The sequence below is a fragment of the Pipistrellus hanaki genome (assembly GCF_964339955.1).
Source record: "Pipistrellus hanaki genome assembly, chromosome: 12".
NCBI classification, from domain to species: Eukaryota; Metazoa; Chordata; class Mammalia; order Chiroptera; family Vespertilionidae; genus Pipistrellus; species Pipistrellus hanaki.
In genome coordinates, this window is record NC_140514.1 from 40,790,254 (window position 1) to 40,811,996 (window position 21,743).

Sequence of the window (21,743 nt, forward strand, 5' to 3'; positions counted from 1 at the left end):
CAGGGGGAGGGGACATGAGTGGTTGGCCATCCTGCCTGCTGGTCGAACTCCTGGTTGAGGGGACAATTTGCATATTAGCCCTTTATTATTATAGGACATATACTGAGTGGCCAAATTATTATGCATTCAGATATCATAATAATATGGCCACTCAGTGTATATGTTCAATTGTCTCTTCCATTAGAGAGTAAATTTCTTGAAGCCAAAATAATGTCTATTATGTTAACCATTAAATATCTAGGGCTTATGTCTGGCACAAACTAGGTGCTTTCCTTTTAAATGAATCATAATGTCCAGCACAGTGTGAGGGAGAAAATAGGTTTTAAAATATAGTTACCTATGGAAAATTCCCTGCTGCCATTTAAATGTAAAAAGCATTAGGGTCTTGTAAATTTAGTATCATAAAACTGAATTCAGAAATTATTCTCTACAACACAAAACCAACAGAGGCAAGTCATACTTAACCCACGTTTCAGAGTATTTCCATTTCCCCCCCCTGTCTTCTTGAGGACTGGGACAGGTCTGGGATCAGGGCAGGATTAAGCTTAGGGCTTTTCTATGGTTGGTACTTTAACATTCCTCCTCTTCCTCACCTGGGGGCACAAAACACTCACCAGCAGACTGTGACACAAAGCATGGAAATGCTGCTGATTTGTCTCCAGCTCATCCCAGTCCAGCTGCCAACAGCTTGTGGGTCTAAGGATGAATGGGAGTCCATATGTTATTGACTCGCAGATCCCACTGGATTTTAGAGCCCTGGGGAGAGACAATGGCAGTGAAAGTCTCCAGTGATTGTAAGAACCTCGACCCAGATCCACCCAGATTCAATAAGTCTAACGCCCTATTGTGAAATCCTTTAGGTTAGGGACTGTAAATTATTCATCTATGTATGGCCAGTGCCTACAAGGTATCTGGCACATAGCACATTCTAAAAGCCTGTTAATCAATGAATGAAGCAGCCATCATGAAGGCTCCAGACACCGTTGGCTATTTCTTCTCCTGAGCTCATTCCATTCTCAGTGACATCCCTGGAGACACTCCCATGATACCTCTGCCACAGCAACCATATAACACAATATGGTTATACCATCTGCTCCCCAGTCCTGGCTTTTTTGTGGTGACAGAGGATGCATCTAAGAAGAGTATGCATTTTAAAAGGCTCCTAACAACATCCATGGTCACAAACCTATGGATACGCTTACTCAGATACCTGTGCATGGGCACTGTGATAGGAACTAGGAAGCAATAAAAGTGGCCTTTACCATCATTGTTAACTCCGCCTTGGACTTGGTTCCCCTGGAAGCAGGAATTCTAGTACTTAGCATCGAATTTCAATTGGTGTGCTGCAAGAATTTTTAAGACATGAAATACCTGACTGTTTAGTCAGGAGTACTGACCTCTTTTCCCTAAGATTGTCAAATAAAAAATGATAACAGCCATTTGATTGATTCACATAGCTGTCCAGTGTGAATGAATCAAAACTATATCTATTTTTTTGTCAGAAGGGCAAAAAATAATATAATTTTTTTTAGTGCTGCAGAATTTTAGTAATTCATTTATGTGTGCCATGAGGTGAAAAAGGTTGAAAGTCGCTGAATTAGAGAAATGGTAGAGAGGAGGCAGGGGAAGATCTTGCTCCTTGAAGGTCATATCTCTGTCCTGGTGCCTAAACACAATATGTACTCAATAAACATTTTCTTTTGATCTTGTTTTGCCCTGAATTCTGAGACTTTCTGGATTTCCAATCTTCATCCAGACCTCAGAGTGTCCTACTGAGGCATATCTCCATGTGCCGAGCAGCTTTGACTGCTCTTTCATGCCCCTATCTGTAATTGCTGCTTTGGACCTGACTCCCGCCTGCCTGAAACTTGGGGAAGTCCTCTATCTCTGGACTTTCTAGCCATGGAACCCATAGAATCAGCATTTGCATGGATGGGGGAGGTTCCCATGATCCATACTTGATCACCCGGAGCTTGTAATAAGAGGCTGATGACTGGGAAGCCATCTGGTAGAGTGTGCTGAAGTCTCCTTTGGGGTCATCCATTTTCAGGGAGCCGTCAGCTGTGCCAGGCAGTAGGGACGGGCTGAGAAGCCGCTCTTGGAGATCACATTTCAGGCACACTACAGTTAAAAAAAAAAAAAAAAAAAAAAAAGGCATTGGAGGAAGGATGTTGGTCACAAGTTACCTCAGGCTATGTGATAAAATCTGTTACCCATTCTACCTCCATTAGTTAAGTGAGAATTGGGAAAAGGCAGGAGAGTGGAAGGCAGGAGAGAAGAGAGGTTGGTTTGGGAAGGCAGAACAGGTCTGGAGTCGACACAATGGATAACATTTTTTGGGTCTGACATGATTTTTACTTGTCTTACATGTGGGCTGGCTGAGCTGGGCCCCATAGTGAGAGATCTGGCTTGTGATCCAGTCTGAGAGGAACATGTGTCCTTTGGGGAGGAGGCAGCTAACACTAAAGTAGGCAGAGACCCTTTGGCAACTACACAAGGAAACTTTGCCGCTGCTGCTTCCCTGTGGTTAAACTTTGGCAAGATTACAGGTCGGATGAAAGCGGAGCAGGAAAGCAGAAGTCAGGCAGTCAGCTGACAGCCACTGTTCCTCTGTGGGCTCTTCTAGGGCATTGGCACTGGGGGAGGAATAAGTTCCTGAAATATGTTTACTGTTAAATTCCCCAAAGAAACTAACGTATGGAACCTCCTGAGCCTTGGAGCATTACTGTGGCATCAGACCACAGTTCTGAGGGGGCTTCAATGAGGTCTGAGTTATTCATCAAGGTGTTATGCTCATCTGCATTAAGCCTTTGCTCTAGCAGGTGTATTGACAGTGCACAATGTTCTGTTGCAATCAGCTTGAATTCTTGATATTACATAGGTTTTCAATGCAATTTATACCAGGTTTGAATACTGTTAACAAAGCTATGGATATACAAATGGGGAGTTCTTGTGAGAGGGCTAGTAGTTGATGTTAGTGATTTATGAAATAACTATACTAACTGCAACATGAGGTAAAAACCAAAGTAGAAATAAGGTAGAAAAATTAGGATGACAGAATAGATGTCAGGCCCAACTGGTCCTCCTGGGCTCAGCAATCAGTCCTAGATATTAATTTTGGATGAGGTGCCTCTGGTGTGTCCCAGAGTCCAAGAAGTCAGTAGGAGGGAGTTTGCTCAGGACTCCAGCTTCCTCTCATTCCTGCATGCCTGTCTTCATTGTTGGGCCCCTGGGTTTTAGGATTGGGCAGGTGTATTAATCTGGCTGAGGTTTTTCAACTCTGATGGAATTAAAAATCACCCAGGGAACTTTTAAAAGAGATTGGCCCCTATTTCGCACCAATCAAATTGGAATCTCTGGGGATGAAGCTCAGATGTTGGCATTTAAGAAAAGTTCTTTATGTGATTTTTATTGCGGCCAGCACTAAGAACTATGGGAACAATAGTCCTAGCAGTGTTTAAAAGTTGTTTTAGTAGTTCTTGGGCTTAGACCAAGGTATGCTTCTTACCACAAGGAACCTAAGTGTCGAGGTGGCAGACCTTAAGTCCAAGGAATGCGGAAAGACACTCATCTGAAACTGATTATGCACTCTGTCCATCACAAAGAGGCCTCTGAGGGAAGCATCTATAGGTGGGGTGAAGGGCCATAGGTAGCTACAGAGGAAGGTGGTATGGGGTGGAGCCCTTAAAGGAGGAGAACCTTATAAGGAAGAGTCAAAGTGAATATCTTAGGGGCAGTCCTCAAAGGATCCTGCAGTAGGAGAGCTCAGGGTTTTATTTTCTTCCTTTTCTTTTCTTTTCTTTTCTTTTCTTTTTTTCCCCCCTGTAATGAGCCACATATATATAAAACCATGTGTGTGGCAATTCATTAGTTTTTTAAACAATGGGTAACTACAATCTGGTCTTTATTGTAGCTGCATAAACTCTTAGTTAGGTACTAGGTCATACCTAACGCTGGGTAGGTCTACTTTCCCCAGACATTATTCTAATTATGTTTGAGCATCTGGATGCCAGTGAAGTCCTCCCCAGCAGAAGAGCTGATGAATCTGGATCTAAGTTCTACCATGCATCATGAGGATCTGTGCATTGCTGAAAAATGGTTGCAGATGAAGATAAACATTTGGGCTCTGATCATGGTGCTGAAAGTCATGGAAAGAGAGAGGGCAAAATAGAGAAGTTCTCAATGGTACCATGAGCAAATGTCGTGCAACAGTGGAAGAAAGACTGGTGTCAAGAGTTCCTGGCCTTGGGGCCCCCTTCTCTCTTTAATGAGAAAAGTGAATCTCCAGCCTCTTTGTTTAGAATTGCCCGGCATGAGGCAGGCTGAGTAGTGAGTACATGCTCCAGCTCCGGAGGTAGAGAGACTTAGTATATCTTTCCCTCTGGGGCCAGGAGTCTGGACCCACTTTTCTCAGTGAGCGCCAACTCCCAAAGACACACCTTGGTCCTTTCCCTTTGAAGCGGGGCCTTAAGGAGTCAGCTTTTCCAAACTGAGTGTGGCTGACTGTGCTGATGGGCCCATTTGCAGGCCCTTGTCACTCTGGGTCCTGAGCCAGTCTTCAAAGGGGATGGAGACTAGAAATGACCTTACCCTTGTCATCTATTGGGATCTGGAATGAAGCATCCCCACCAGACAGAACAAGATCCAGGGCCATGTTGGCATGTTCAAAACATTGCCAGAATGTGCTTTGTAAACATAGTTTTGGGGCCTGTCTTGATAGTTGCTTTAGTAGTTCCCCAATATGGTGTTTTCCTATCTAGAAGACCTCTATTTATATGGTTTTTAAAATTTGATTTTTTTTTTTAGAAAGGAAGGGAATAGGGAGAGAGAGAGAGAGAGAGAGAGAGAGAGAGAGAGAGAGAGAGAGAGAGAGATATGAGATTGGCTGCCTCTTGTGCCACCTGACCCCTGACCAGGGATCAATTTCTCAATCTGGGTATGCACCCTGACCAGGAATTGAACCCGTGACCCTTTGGTGCATGAGACAATGCTCAACCAACTGAACCACACCAGCTATGGCCAGAATACCTCTATATAATATTGGTTTAGTCTTGGTTCTTTTCCTCTACTCACAGCCCTGTTGATATTGTTGAGGTGCCAACATGTCTCAAATTATATGAATATCTACCTCATTAAAAATGAAAAACTTGAGAAATACATGATTTACTGTGCTCTTTTGCAGTATAGCTGCTGTCCTGTTACTGAGATGTCTAAGACTTTGCCTCTAAACTAGCAGTCCCTTGCTATCTGGGCTTAATTCAGTTTTCTAATCGGGTCACTTTTTAGAAATTTTCTTACTCTGTTTATACTAGAGAACTTCACCCAATCCTCCTCTAATCCTTAAACCTCAAGGACTCTGTATTCTGTTGACTCACCAATCTAGAGTACTAATCCTGGACTAGGATAATCATAGCCTATATAGTATGCTTTTTTTTTAGGAGTGTGTACTTGGCTTATCTCTGGCTCTGGAAATGTTGCTGAAAGACTGTGAAGGAAGAAGAAGATGAATATGTTCTTGGTCTGTTCCGCTGTTATGTAGCCAGGCTTTGAAGAAAACCTCCATGCTGACAACATCATTGTCTATAGTCTGAAGGTCAATGTCAATTCCCAGGAAAGAGCTTTCTGCAGAATAAAGGGAAAGAGTAGTGAAAATGTTTAACTCTTTAATTGTAAAATTTGAAAAATATAAAATTTTAAATGCACCATTTTTTGACTAATTGATTCTACCTCTAGATATCTAGCCTATAGGCATTCTTGGAAAGCACACAAAGAGACATATGCAAATATGTTCAGCACAACATTCTTATAATAACCAATAATAAAAAAAAACTTAAACAGGAAGCAATTCAAATGCCCACCAATAAGGGAATATTTAAATAAATGATGGCACAATCAAACTATAGAGTATTATGCAGCTGTTAATAAACAAAGTAAAGCTAAATGTGTTGACACGGAAAGCTACGAGGTAGTAAGTGAATAAAGAAAGTTGTAGCCGAAACCGGTTTGGCTCAGTGGATAGAACATTGGCCTGCGGACTGGAAGGTCCCAGGTTTGATTCCCGTCAAGGGCATGTGCCTTGGTTGCGAGCACATCCCCGGTGGGGTGTGTGCAGGAGGTGGCTGATCGATGATTCTCTCTCATCGATGTTTCTGACCCTCTATCCCTCTCCCTTCCTCTCTGTGAAAAATTAATAAAATATATTAAAAAAAAGCATAAAAAAAAGAAAAAAAGAAAGTTGTAGAACAGATGTACAGTATGAGCCCATTTATATAAAAATAAAACTAATGGCCTAAGTACATAATGTGTACGTAATGTATTTTACAAAAGTCTGGAAGGCTACCATCAAACTGTTAACAGTGGACAGGAGTAGAAATGGGGCAGTTCTGAGATACATTCCTTTTTAATATTCATATTTTGCATTCTAGAAAAAAGTAAAATAATACAGTAATGTAAGGTAAGTAGTTAACAAAGGGGAACTTCAGTTTTATGTTGTTGTTTCACAGTGAAAATGTATTCAATTATTACTTCTTCCATGAAAAATAAAATTTAAGACTATGAAAACAACAAAAAGATGAACTCCTGAGGCCTACCTTCTAACACAGATTATACAAGTCTGTCACTGGTGTGCTGTATCTCGCAACTGTGATTAGCGGCCCAAAGACAGATGGTGAGTATGATTTGATGTCAAATATGAATGAATGGAGCCAGGTGGAGGGTGAGGAGGCTCTGCTAGGCTACTCCTGCTTCAGGCAACACTGGGATCTGGGTCTGCAGGTAAAGGTTGTCAGTAAAAGCCAAATATAAGGTGGTAGAGGAAATGAGGCAGGAGCTGGAAAGAATCTTTTTTTAAATTTTCTTTCCTGACCATGAGGGGCTCTCTGAAATACTTTTACAAAGAGCCTAAGAAAAACCAGTTGCTCCAATGAATTAACCTCTGTGTATGACTCATGGACCCCAGGGAGAAGGCTAGTTTATTTCTAGAACGACATTCCTGAGGACAAGTATGCAGAGGTGGCAGACTTTCCACAGGGAACAAAGGGCTTCAGTCCAACGTGTTGGTACCCACACAGGGGAGGTGTAGTGAGACCTAGATGACTTCACATCATATTGAATGACTTATTCTTTGGCTGAAAAGGGGCATCACATGCAGTTCTCTGGTGGCATGTGTGAAAGAAACTCCACCATCTTCTGTGGGTAGTTACAAGGATTCATTAGTGAATTAGTTATTTCATTCATTTAAGCAGTAATATTTATTATGTAGAACGTAGAAATAGTACACAGTGTACAAAGATATATGGTACTCTGTGCTCTTTTGGAGTTTACAAAGCAACATTATATATATTTTAAAAAAGGAATATTTATTGCAGTAATGAAGGAACATTATTCTTTTTTTTTAATCCTCACCTGAAAATATGTTTATTGATTTTAGAGGGGGGGGGGGAAGAAACATTGATGTGAGAGAGAAACATTGATCAATTGTCTCCTGTATGCGCCCAGTTGGTTAGAGTGTATTGTGACAATACTCTAATCAACTGAGCTACCTGGTCAGCACAGGAATATTATTCTTGACCATTCCTCCTTAAACTCTACTACAGTGATACATATGAAGTCATTGTCAAAGAAACATTCATCATAAGTTAAGTTCCTTTTTATTTTTGAAAGGTTCTTTTAAATAATGTGAATCCTATTTTGTCACAGATAAAACAAGAAATAATTTAGATTTCTGAGCCTGGACTTCACCTTGAATGACATATGGAAATGACTGAACAGCTTCTCTTCAGGGATGCAAAATAATTATTAAAACATAAGGAGGCAGATACAGGACTTCAGAAATGAAATTGAGCAAAAGACCTCAGAAAACAGAAAGGATAATATTACTTAGAGTTCAAACAACAGGATTTTGAAGAGAAAACGGGTCTCATGTTCTCTCCCCAGGGACAGGATACAAGAGTAGAAACTCCTCCCATGGGAGACAACACAAAGTTACTCCCAGCAAGAATCTGGACATAAGAATAGGGGTTTTCCTCAGGTAGTTAAACCATAAAATCAACAGAGTGGTGATATCCATAACAACAAAACAAACAACAAAAACCAACCAGTGATCTTAAGAAAGGAGAATGGTTTACTGACCAGAGCAAGATTGGGCTGGAGCCTATGGACGGCACTGGCTTACCCAAGGGAATAATGTGCCCCTTAGAAGGGGAGAAGGTTGGCTAGAAATGGAGCACAGAGAAAGGGAGCGACAGGGGCACACACCAACAGCATTCATCCCAGAGTGGCTCAGGGGGGAGGGCATGCTGGCTCAGAGATGTGTCCCAATGGCAGGATATGTTTGTCGGGTCTCTGCTCCCTTTGGTGATGATGGTGGTTATGATTCTCCCTCTAAAATATTCTGGTTTACACTTTGATCTTGAGGTTGATAGGGTGAGCCTATCTCTGAGAGGGTGCTGACAAAATAACTTTCGGATCCTGCAAAGCTGAAGAGCCAAGCCTGAATCATGACATCTCTATGAAGGATGACGACAGTCTTCCCTGCAGATACCCATTGACATTCCCGAAGTTCTTTCCAATTTCTCAACCTACAGGTTCTTTTTTTTGGGGAGAGCCACAGAGCAGAACTTCTTTCTTTGAAAACGTGCTCATGTAATTTCCACCCAGGCACCGTGCAACAAGTCTGAGTCTGCAGTTTTGCAGGCTCAAGAGGGAGTCAGCAGCTTTTCAGAGACAGTCACGTGGTCCAAGCTAACGGCTAATGTGTAAAAAGCAGAACACCCTAGAGGGAGAGCTTCTTTTTCATTTTCTGTCAGTGGATCAGGCCTTGTGCCTGGATCATAGCAGTAACCACTTCGCTGTCCTATTAGGCTCCATTCCTTGTCCTCCGTAGGCACTACTACCAGCGAAAGTTTGTAAAGTATGGTTTCATCAGATCCCACTTTTGCTAAACCGTACATCCTGCCTTCCTGCTCCCTCCTCCTCCTCCTCCTCCTCCTCCTCCTCCTCCTCCTCCTCCTCCTCCTCCTCCTCCTCCTTCTTCTTCTTCTTCTTCTTCTTCTTCTTTTAAAAAATATATTTTATTGATTTTTTACAGAGAGGAGGAGAGAGGGATAGAGAGCTAGAAACGTCGATGAGAGAGAAACATCGACCAGCTGCCTCCTGCACACTCCCTACCGGGGATGTGCCCACAACCAATGTACATGCCCTTGACCGGAATCGAACCTGGGACCTTTCAGCCCACAGGCCGATGCTCTACCACTGAGCCAAACCGGTTTCGGCTCTGCTCTCATCTTTATTCCCCTCACTCATCCCATTCACTTGGTGATACTCATTATTTCTCAAACACCTGGCCCTTCCCTTTTTCTATGATGGCTCACAGGATTCCTCCCATCTCCATGGGAGATCCTGTATTCCAATTCCCGCAGGTAGTTTGCATGGAGCTGAAGCTTAGCAAATGCTTGTTGAGTTAAACAATAAGTTAAACAATTGCTTCCTCCTCCTCAGCTCTCATTAATTTTTCCTGTAACTCTTCTGCTTCAGCTAAGTTAGTCTCCTTACCACATGACTTCCTTCCTTCCTTAGTGCTTTTATTACTCTGTCAATCTATGGCCTGCACCTCCCCCAGCATTCAACTCAGCGCTTTGTCCCAGAAGCTACACTTAATTACATCCTTCCTTATTCAGTTTTAACCAGCATCCCCTGGATATCTGTGGGCTTCATTTGGTCAGTGCAAACTATACTTGTTAATTTGTTTCTTCTGAAGGGTTTTCTTTTTTTCCCCCTGTGAGTTTTTGAAACATGATGGGATGTAGTGGAAAGACCAGTTGTGACTTGAAAGTTGTTAGCTTTGTGACTTTGAGCAAAGTGGGGATAGTACACCTATGTCAGTGATAGTGAGGCATAAGAAGTGAGATGACTGTCTAAGAATAACATGCAGTAGGTTCAACAAATGACATTTTTTTCCTTTACTCTCATCAACAGAATTATTTGTTTTTATAGGACAAGAATGTGCTTTCCTTTTAAAGACATTTCCTCCTATCACTTCTCTTGGTGACTGCTTCCTCCCCACCACCAACATGACTAAGAACACCAACATTTAGTGCTGTGACCCTCTCATGTACAACCAAAGGTGCTAACCCTGGGGATGGGGAGGAGACTTCTCACTTCTCACATGTTGAAGAGGAGCTCCCACATTGACTGGCGAGCAGGGCACTGGGCACTGGATAAGCCAGGTCCTGCTGAGGGTATGAAATGGAAAGGTTGCCAGAGTGAGGGTGCAGGCAGCTCTGAGTGTCTGGGTGGTTAAGACAAGTGAGGAAGGCCTGGTTCACTGCAGCTGATACAGCAGCCAGCGTTCACATTCAGTTTTTGGACTTACCCTGCCCCACTGTGGCCACAAGCAGTAACATCCTTCACAGAGGTTTCTCCGCACTCCCAATTTCCTCCCTTCCCTCCCCTCCCCTTCCCCCTTCCCCCTTCCCCCCTTCACCCTACCCCCTTCCTCCTTCCCCTTTCCCCCTTCCCTCCCCTCCTCTCTCCTCCTTTCTCCATTATCCTCCCTCCTTTCTCTTCCCCTCCCCTCCTCTCCTCTCCTTTCTCCTCCCCTCTCCTTCCTTCTCCTCCCCTCTCCTCCCTTCCCCTCCCTTCTCCTCTTTCCTTCTCTCCTCTCCCTCCCTCCTCCCTTCCTCTTTCTTTCTTTCTTTCTTTCTTTCTTTCTTTCTTTCTTTCTTTCTTTCTTTCTTTCTTTCTTTCTTTCTTTCTTTCTTCCTTCCTTCCTTCCTTCCTTCCTTCCTTCCTTCCTTCCTTCCTTCCTTTCCCTTTCCCTTTCTCTCTTTCTTCTTTCTCTCTTTCTTCTTTCTCTCTCTTCCTTTCTTTTTTTCTTTCTTTCTTTCTTTCTTTCTTTCTTTCTTTCTTTCTTTCTTTCTTCTTTCATCTATTTATTTTATTGTTGACAGTATTACAGATATCTATTGTTCTGGGAGATTTCCATGATCTTATCTTTCAACATTTAAACTTAAAAAAATTTCTCTTATTTTAAATTTTCATCAAGAAGCAAGATGTTGCCAAAACCGGTTTGGCTCAGTGGATAGAGTGTGGGCCTGCGGACTGAAAGATCCCAGCTTCGATTCCGGTCAAGGTCATGTACCTTGGCTGGGCACATCCCCAGTAGGGGTTGTGCAAGAGGCAGCTGATAGATGATTCTCATCGATGTTTCTAACTCTGTATCCCTCTCTCTTCCTCTCTGTAAGAAATCAATAAAATATATTAAAAAAAAGAAGCAAGATGTTTTGTTCTCTGCTTTTTATAACTTCCTTTAAAAAAATCTTTAAAATTAAATTTATTGGGGTAACATTGGTTAATAAAATTACATATGTTTCAAGTGTACAATTGTATAATACATAATCTGTATATTCCATTGTGTGTTTACCACCCAAAGTCAAATCTTTTTCCCCTCATATATTTGATCCCCACTACCCTTCACTGTTTCCCCCATTTCCCCCCTGGTAACCACCACACTATACTGTTGTCTGTGTCTATGAGTCTTTGTTTATATTGTTTGTTCATTTTTTGCTTTCAGTTTTACATTCCACATATGAGTGAAATTGTCTGGTTCTTAACTTTTTCTGTTTTACTTATTTCAGACAGAAATAAGCATGAGCTCTTTTAAAAAAAAATATTTTTATTGATTTTTTAGAGAGGAAGAGAGAGGGATAGAGAGTCAGAAACATCGATGAGAGAGGAACATCGACCAGCTGCCTCTTGCACACCCCCTACTGGGGATGTGCCTGCAACCAAGGGACATGCCCCTGACCGGAATCGAACCTGGAACCTTTCAGTCCGCAGACCGACGCTCTACCACTGAGCCAAACCGGCTTCGGCGGAAGCCAAGCTTTCTCACTCTCCTGGCTGGCCGCAGAAGAAGGGGCCTGTGGGCAGAGGACATGGAGCTGTCCTGGGCATGCAGGAGGTTTGGGTTGCCATTGCCTGGGCCAGCTGCCAAGGGAGGGGCCTGTAGACACCCCTCAGCCTTTTACCCAGGCTGGCCATGCCCCCGTGGGTGAGGGTGCCCACTGAGGGGTGTGGCCAGCCTGCAAACAGGCATCAGCCCCTCACCCAGGCTGGCCAGGCACTCCAGTGGGGACCCTCACCCCATGGGGATGTGGCTGGCCTGCAAACTGTCTCAGCCCCTCTCCAGCACCATCCTCAGTGGGGACCCCCACTCCAATGGGGATGTGGCGGGCCTACAAACCACCACAGGCTCCTTGCCCAGGCCGCCAAGCCCCCCAAGGGAACTCCAACCCTGATCCAGGACACCCTTCAGAGCAAACCAGCCGGCCCCCATCCCTGCACCAGGCCTCTATCTATACTAATTAAAGGGCAATATGCTAATCAGACTGGGAGACCTGCCAGGAGACCTTTCAGGGTTCTTCTGGACAAAGCTATGGTGGCAGGGTTGAGATAGAGACGGTTAGGGGCCAAGAAACGAGGGCAGTTGTGGGTGATCAGGCCAGTGAGGGAGGGGCAGTTGGGGTGAGCAGGCCAGCGAGGAGGGCAGGTGGGGGCAAGCAGGCTGGCAGGGGAGGGCAGTTGGGGGTGATCAGGCTGGTGGGATGGCATTTGGGGGTGAGCAGACTGGCGGGGGGGCAGTTGGGGGTGAGCAGGCCAGCAGGCAGAGTGGTTAGGGGCAACCAGGCAGGCAGACAGGTGAGCAGTTAGGAGTCAATAGTCCCAAATTGTGAGAGAGATGTCCAACTGCCAGTTTAGGCCTGACCCCACAGAGATTGGGCCTAAACTGGTAGTTGGACATCCCTTGAGGGGTCCCAGATTGGAAAGGGTGCAGGCCTGGCTGAGAGATACCCTCCTCCCACATTCACAAATTTCATGCATCGGGCCACTAGTATAACATAATCCCTAGAGCCACTAAAAAATATAGCTAAATGGCAATAAATTAAAATAGAATTCCAAAAACATTTAATAACCTGAAAGAAAACAGGGAAACAGGAGAAAGATGAACAAAAAACAGAGCGGACAAACAAAAACATAAAAATAAAGTGGAAGAAGGCTGGGAGTGGCCAGGCCCGGAGCAGCCGGGTCTGGTGCGGCCAGGCCCGGAGCAGCAGCTGCCAGGCTGGGAGCGGCCAGGCTCGGAGCAGCCAGGTCTGGTGTGGCCAGGCCCGGAGTAGCAGCTGCCAGGCTGGGAGCAGCCAGGCCCAGAGCAGCCGGGTCGGGTGCAGCCAGGCCTGGAGCAACCAGGCCCGGAACAGCTCGCTCCTTGCCTGCCCCTGCCCCACGGTTGCCTCTCAGACATGGCTGGAAACTTTTGTGGGAACTTGAGGGTCTGCTGAATCAAGTGATGAAGGCTTAGATCTGGATGTGTTGAGTTAGTATAGGGCAGGGGTATTGATCTGTGAGTGCCTTGGGTGGGGCATGGATGAGGCTGGTTGACCTATTTGGAAATGTCTTTTGTGTGAAATGTATCATTGGGCATGTGGAGGTATTATTGATATGAGAAAATGCTAAGTAACTGATTTACTATCTGAAAAGGGATTTACTATCGGGGAAAGGGAGGGAGGAAGAGACTGAACATAAACTGCATGTATGGCTGAGGACAATGGGGGATGGGGAGGGGGCGGAGGGTGGTGGGAACCTGGTGGAGGGGGGAAGAAATGAGGAACCTTTGTAATAATATGAACAATAAAGATTGATTTAAAAAAAATAAATAAAGTGGAAGAGCTAAATTCAATCATATCAATAGTTAGGGTAAATGTGAATGGACTATACATTCCAAATAAAAGGCAGAGATTAACTGAATAAAAAGTTAACTACAGCTGAAACCGGTTTGGCTCAGTGGTTAGAGCGTCGACCTGTGGACTGAAGGGTCCCGGGTTCGATTCCGGTCAGGGGCATGTGCTGTGGTAGCTGGCACATCCCCGGTGGGGGTGTATGCAGGAGGCAGCTGATCGATATTTCTCTCTCATCGTTGTTTCTAACTCTCTATCTCTCTCTTCCTTTCTGTAAAAAATCAATAAAATATATTTTTAAAAAAAGTGAACTCCATTATATGCCATTTATGATATAAACTTTAAGTAGAAAGATACAAATGGGTTGAAAGCAAATAAATGGGAAAAGATGAACCATAAACACAGTAAGACCTAAAAGAAATAAAAACATATATCTAGAAAGATTTGTGACTAAAGTTTTAGTCACAACAGGCAAAAATTGGAAACAACTAAAATGCCCGTTGACAGATGGATGGTTAAACAAAATGCAGCATATTCATACCACATAAAGTTACTCAGCAACAAAAAGATACAACAGAAAAACACAAACTACTGATAAAAACAATATGGATGAGTCTCAAAATCTGAATGGAAAAAATCAGACACAAAAGAAGAATATACTGTATGATTCCATTTATATAAAATGCAAACTAATCTGCAGACAAATTGTAGATCAGTGGGGCACCAGGAGCCAAGCGAGGAATGGAGTAGATGTAAGGATAAAAGAAATCTTTTTGGGAGTGATAGAAATATCTTGGTTGTGGTGATGATTTGTGGGCATATTCAACTGTCAAAACTCATTGAATTGTACACTTCGGATGTATACAATTTATAGTATGTGAATTATTTCTCAATAACGTTGGCAAAGAAAATTGTTAATAATCCCAATTTTCAAATAACTTTATATTTTTCATCAAACTCTAAAAAATTATTTAATTCAATTTTAAAAAGGGAAGAGTTCTTTTTCTGAGGCCATGGCTTCTGATAATGAAATAAATGTCTCTCTGTGTCAAAAATGTTTAGGGAATAAATACAACAGTGGTTGTAATTTAGTTGTAACACTCCAGGGAAATGACTTTAATGCAAACTCAAGGAACAGCTGTATTTTCTGGTCTATTTTCTAAGACACTAAAAGGGGAACAAATTAATATGTGGAATCCATCAATTGCATTGAAGCATGAAGCACAGAAGAACTCCCAGCCCCGCCCCCACTGGAATCCTTTAGGAAGCAATGAATCTTTATCTTCCATGTTTGAGCTGTTAACATGTGGTGTTTCCTTAGAACACATATGGATAAAATACCTTTCCAAAAGAGCTTGACATCGATCCCTGGCAAAGTCTAGGAGGAAATATTAAACAGATGGTTTGTGAGCACTTAGAAAGGAACCTGATATCCTTGTGTACAAGGCTGAGAGATGTAGGCTGGTTGACAGCATCATTAGGTTGATTTGTAACTGAAAGACTTATATACCCAACAAGTTCAGATTTTTGTCAACCTGAACAGATGCCCTCTGGATGCTCAAGTGATCACAGAGGCCTTTTAAGTTTTGGCATATTTATTACTTATGCAGTATTTAGAAAGCTATTATAAAATTTTCATTATATGCAAATGAATACATGTAACATATATGTAAGCTATAAAGTATAGCAGCATTTGAACACTCATGAATCTTTTATTCAACTTAAGATGCAGAACATCATCAATATTAAGATATCTCTATGCTTTTTCCAACACACAAGATGGCTGCCCCCATGTGGTCAAAGATCCTGCCCCCATGTAGACACAAGATGACCACTAAAAGAAGGCCAGCAGGGCAAGAAAGGGGGAGGGACTAGGCTTGCAAGGGAGGGCAGTTGTGGGCTATCAGGCCAGCAGGGGAGGACAGCTAGGGGTGACCAGGCTGGCAGAGGAGGCAAGTTGGCAGCAAACAGTCTGGCAGGGGAGCAGCAGGCATCAATCAGGCTGGCAGGGGATTGGGTCTAAACAGGCAGTCGGACATCCCCCGAGGGGTCCCAGATTGGAGAGGGTGCAGGCTGGGCTGAGGGACACAACTTCCCTTCCCGCCACCCTCCTGCACGAATTTCGTGCATGGGCCTCTAGTCATTATATAAGAATTTTCATCACTCTGTTGTCAATACTAGTTATTACCTTGATTGGTGGCTCTTCTATGAGGTTAACTTTGGCTGCTGGAATTGATCCTAATTAGGGATTTGCTCTAAGGTATAGAGTTGGCTTATATGTAAAGAGGGCACAGAAAGATAGAGAAGGCATCCAGCTTACCCCATGAGAGGTATACTTCTTCATATTTGTATTTCTTTTTTAAACTATATTGATTTTGGAGAGGATGGGAAAGGGAGGGAGAGACAGAAACACCAATGATGAGAGAAAGAGAGAATCACTGATTGACTGCCTCCTGCACGCCCCTCACTGGGGATTGAGCCCACAACCAGGGCATGTACCCTTGACCAGAATCAACCCAGGACCCTTCAGTTTGCAGGCCAATGCTCTACCCACTGAGCAAACTCAGCTAGGGCCATATTTGTATTTCTTAGATCAACACTTCCTGAGAGCAAAAAAGAAATGAAATAAATAACAAAACTATGAAAAAAATTGTATATTTTAAGAGCAAAAAAGAAATGAAATAACATAACTATGAAAAAATTGTATATTATGTTACATGAAAACAAAAAATTACATATATGAATTATAGTTATGTAATATAAACATGATTGTGGATACCTGAGAAATAATGTGCAAAAATAAATTAGTGTAATGGGGAAGTGAGATTATGAATGATTTTAAATTAAAAAATTATTTTATGGTCATATGTTCTTTTCAATATAAAAAATTAGAGCCTGATATTTTCTCAGTTAAAAGACATGTAGCACTAGCCAGTTTTGCTCAGTGGTTAGAGTGTCGGCCCATAGACCGAAGGGCTGCAGGTTCAATTCTCTGTCAAGGGCCCGCACCTCAGTTGTAGGTTCCATCCCCAGTCCCAGTCAGGGCACATGTAGGAGGCAACCAGTCAATATGTCTCTTTCATATCAATGTTTCTCTCTCTCTCTCTCTCCCTCTCTTGCCTCTCTTGTACTCTCTCGCTAAAGATCAATGGGGGGGAAAATATCCTCAGTGAGGATTAAAAAAAAAGACATGTAAAAAAGTGCTACCCCTATTGATACCAACCAATAACATTTACTTACTGCTTACATGTGTTAGGCACTGTCCTAAGTACTTTACATGTGAGTTGTATTTAATCCTCATGAAACCCATGTAAAGTAGCTACTATTATTAGGCTTTTTTTTATAATTGAGAAAATTGTAGAATAAAGAGCTTAAGCAACTTGTTCAAGGTCACACTGTTCTTCAGTAAAATGTAAAAATCCCACTGGATGGTTATTTAAATGGTGATGAATTTACACATTGGAATACCTCACAGCTATTAAAAGGAATGGGTTAGATCTCTATATGCCAATATGGATAAAATATGGGTAAACAGTTTAATGAAAAACATAAAAATGCAGAGCAGTAAGTACTGTATAGTCCCATTTTGTGTAAAAGTAGATAATATCAATAATAATGTTACATGTATGCCCAGATCCATACATGTGTAGGGAAAGCAACTCAGTAGAACATGTTCTATATTGCTGATGGTGCTTATCTCTGAATGGTAGAATTTTGGGTCATTTTAAACTGTCCATATTATATTTTTATAACGTTTAAATCTGTATAACTTGTAATAACAAATTAAACTAACCAGACAAGCCCTAGCTGGTTTTGCTCAATGGATAGAGCATCAGCCTGTGTACTGAAGGGTCCCAGGTTCAATTCCAGCCAAGGGCACATATCTGGGTTGCAGGCTCGATCCCCAGTAGGGGGTGTGCAGGAGGCAGCCAGTCAATGATTCTTTCTCATCATTAATGTTTCTATCTCTCTCTCCCTCTTCCTTCCTCTCTAAAATAAAAATAAAAATAAAAATAAAAATAAACTAACCAGACAAAAGCTACTAATACAAAGACCAGTAGGCAAAATCTTCCAGCTAATTTTGAAGTAAAGAAAAAGAGAATAAGTTAGATCAAGTAGGAGGAGATGAAAGAAAGTACTATTTACCATAGTTAGAAGAAAACATACAATATAGACTACACAGGCTGAACATTTATAGAAAACCCTAACAGATATAAATGTGATTTCAAGTTAACCTTTTCACTTCAGACTCTATTAAAGAACTTTCTAAAATGTGAGTCTACTTTCTTAATTTCAAAGTTCACTTTTCTTTTATGATTCTGGGTCTTTTGAGTTTGCAAGTAATCTCTGTAATGATTAGTTTGCACTGTAGAGAGTTGTACTCAAGAAGAGGGAATTTAGACCAATCAAAGGATATAGTCTCATAGTTACTTTTTAAATTTATCTGCAATATCAACATTTCTTTAAAAAAAATACATTTCTTTATTGATTTCAGAGAGCAAAGGAGAAGGAGAGAGAGATAGAAACATCAGTGATTAGAGAGAATATTGATGGGCTTCCTCCTACACACCCTCCACTAGGGATCAAGCCTGCACCCCAGGCATGTGCCCTTGGTTGGAATCAAACCTGGGTCTCTTCAGTCCGCAGGCTGACGCTCTATCCACTGAGCCAATCCAGCTAGGGCTCAACATTTCCTTGTGAAATGTTTTCTTTCTTTTAAAAGTGGAGCATAACCAATTTTATTTAATTGATGATCATGGTTATCTGAGTTTAAAAATTATATGTAACAGATTCAGGAAGTGTTTGAATCAATTCATGATGTTCATGGGTTACAATGGGAAGCTATGGGTGATTGCGATATGTCCCCAACTATTTGAGTTGGTGTCGAAGAGAATGACCATGGCCTTTCCCAAATCATTTGATTTTTTTTAGCCATTCATTTATTTATTCAACAAACATTTATTGAGAGTATATTATGTGCCAGATAGAATGATATATGCTGGCAATACAAAGATATTTAAGACATAGTCATATCCCCAGGTAACTCATAGTTCACTTGGGACCTAGCTATTAAAAAAATCTCAGAGGCTGGCTGGTATTTACTCAGTGGTTGAGCATCAGCCTATGAACCAGGAGGTCATGGTTCTATTCCCAGTCAGGGCACATGCTGGGCTGTGGGCTCAATCCCCAGTAGGGGGTGTAAAGGAGGCAGCTGATCAATGATTCTCTATCATCATTAATGTTTCTATCTCTCTCTCCCTCTCCTTTTCTCTCAAAATCAATAAAAATATATTTTAAAATAAAAAAATCTCAGAAATATTATACCATCTATATACAAAAACTTTGAAAATGTTAACAATAATAGCTAACTTTTACTGAGAACTTATGATGTGTTAAGTAATTAACATACATGCGTGATCTCATTTAATCCCCACAACAACTGCATGGGGTACGAATTAATAACTAAGGCTTAGATAGGCTAAGTACCTTATGCAGTCACATTAGCTAGAACGTGATAGAACTGAAATTTAGACTTAGGCAACCTAATTCCGGGTCATGTGTCCTTCTGAGAATGAGAGAAGCTAATGTTGCTAGTCTCTTGATAAGCTAATGTTGCTAGTCTCTTTGTTTCACCAAGACGAAACAAAACATAACAGAATAAAGGAATTAATTATAAGGCAGAAGCAGGAAGATTTCAAGCCATGAATCATTTGTACACTTACCCAACAAGGAGGAATTACAAGCGATTTGTGGGATGCTGTATTATTTATAAGCAAATAGGAAGTTACTGGAAGAATCATCAGCAGTGACACAAAGTAGAAAGCTGCTTTCCTGCATTTAAAAGCTCTTCCATACATCTCTAGCCACTATCAATTCTAAATAAAGGCATCAGGCAGCCTCAGAGTACTCCGAGCTCTGTTAGGGATACAGTAAGTTCTTTCTGGGTATGGTCACTGAAGGGAGAAAAGGGAATAGTCCATGCCTGATCTGTTCATGGCCAAAGAGAAAGAAAAAGACTTTCTTACTTACAAATTCAGTTTGAGAACCCACTGGGAAGGACTATGAATGGAGGATGGGGAACTATGATTGCCTCACTTGGGTCATGGCTCACTCTGTGATCAGAAAGGTGGAAGTGCTACTACAGATAGGGGATGAAGGGGATGCAGGGAAGACCGAGAACAGCCTCCTCAGGTATCACTGTCATCAATTCATTCAACAGTTATCTACTGATAATCTCTTATATGCTACACTGTGGGACACAAAAATGACTAAGACAAATTTCTAATTAATGCAGAGAGAAAATATATTAAGTATTTTGCAATTTTAGGAGAGAAGGCAAAATTATCATACTATAACACAGTGGTAAACAATTCTATATGGTACATACTGTATAAAGTGCTAAATTGTACGGTGCAGACCACAAGTGATGTGGTTGTTCTAAGGAAAGGAAAATCAATACGGTAGTCACCAGCGTGAATAAGTCCTTAAATGATGGGGAGGATTTGGCTAGAAGAAGATAGGGGAAGGAATTTAGAGGAAAGAAGATGGAATTCAGAGGAAAAGGCTACAGTGAATGGAGGGATGGAGAGAGAAAGAAGGGCAGTCAGTGAGGAGACTGACTTGAGGAAAGCAGAGTGTGTGCAGTAGGGGAGAGCTAATCACCACACAGCTAAGGAAAAATAACACTGAGGATATTTTCCCATTGATTTTTACCCACCTTCCCTCCCTGATCAGAATACTGTCAGTAGTCTCATAATGCTTGAAGGATCCACATGTGTCAGAATCTGACAGGAATCTAGTTACCAACCCCCTGACTAATTAGGGAGTAAAGGGCAGAGTAAGATTATCCATTTGGACCAGGAAGAGATCAACGGTATCAGAACAGTGGGCACCTTCCTGTGGATATAGCCTTGGAGAAGGCCAATACAACTAGAAAGGACGGCTAGAAGGTAAACTCTAACTTGACTGTTAGCTAAATTAAAACTAGTTAAGAACCTCTTAAACTCCATAATTTGGGAATCTCTACTTGACTTCCTGACTAAATATTTTAATAAATTTCCATTGTTTTAGATGGACTCAGGGCATATATGATCCTTCTTGATCTAATCCTTGCCTACCTGTATAGCCTCATTCCCACCTCTGCCGGATGAAGTTCCAGTCACAGGGAACCATGGGCACATCTCTGCAAGTTTGACTCATCTTGCTTTTTCATGTCCCTGGGTACCCTGTTTGAGTGCCGCTTTCCTCTTCTGCTTGGCTACTTCCTAATGTCCTTTAAGACTTGGTTTGAAGATTTGTTTTCTTTTGGAAGTGTAGGATTATGGGTGATTTATTTAGGATTTATTGACAGGGACCTAGTTGCCAGTGGTTGCTGCATAGAGATGGACAGGCAGTGGATACCAGGCCTGGGAAGCTGGTGACTGAGAACCTATTCTACAGAGGTGGGAGGGATGTAGAGATAGGGTGTGTGTGAGCCAAAACTCTAATCCTATGAGGAAAGACTTCACTTACAAATCATTAATCAAAGGTAAAAATTATTAAGGAAGCCATGACAGCAAACTAAGAGCATCAAATCCTAAGCATAGGGCTTTCATGAGTGCCGGGACCTGTGAAGCTGTGCTGGCCATAAGCCCATGAACCCAACCTTGCATAAAAGTCTGTTCATACAGCATTGATTAATAGCAAAATGTAATAAAGCAAATTGCTCATTAATAAGTGATTAACAAATAAATCATGGTACAATCACACAGCAAAAAAATCATGTAGCCAGTAAAAAATGAGACAGAACATCTTATTGATATCTAACATAGATATCTAACATAGATAGCTGCTTGAAATAATGAAGTAGAATATTATGAATATAACTATTCCATTAAAATGTAAGTACAGTTGGCCCTCCATATCCACAGGTTTTGTATCAGTGGATTCAACCAAGTGGATTGAAAATGTATAAGAAAAAAAGTTACGTTGTTTTTGACGTTTTATGTAGTTATGCCTATTATGGTT

At 41.9% G+C, this 21,743-nt stretch overlaps 1 protein-coding gene and 1 long non-coding RNA gene across 9 annotated transcripts in view; one reads left to right on the forward strand and one right to left on the reverse strand.

The window, feature by feature from the left end:
* LOC311631350 overlaps positions 1-21,743 on the forward strand; it is a 741,950-nt gene that overhangs the window by 62,114 nt on the left and 658,093 nt on the right. The window contains exon 1 of one of the 8 annotated variants that reach the window (XR_014796557.1): positions 8,073-8,098. The exons of the other annotated variants lie outside the window; for them this stretch is intronic. This is a non-coding gene — a long non-coding RNA (uncharacterized lncRNA). Of the gene's footprint in view, positions 1-8,072; positions 8,099-21,743 lie in introns of those variants that run through there. 8 annotated transcript variants of the gene reach the window in all.
* Positions 1-21,743, reverse strand: part of M1AP (meiosis 1 associated protein) — a 59,755-nt gene that overhangs the window by 20,353 nt on the left and 17,659 nt on the right. Inside the window, exons 5-7 of the mRNA XM_084901381.1 lie at positions 5,449-5,622; positions 1,959-2,121; positions 615-756 (exon numbers count right to left, since the gene is read on the reverse strand). Of these exons, the coding sequence (XP_084757507.1) occupies positions 615-756; positions 1,959-2,121; positions 5,449-5,622 (479 nt within the window). The remainder of the gene's footprint in view (positions 1-614; positions 757-1,958; positions 2,122-5,448; positions 5,623-21,743) is intronic.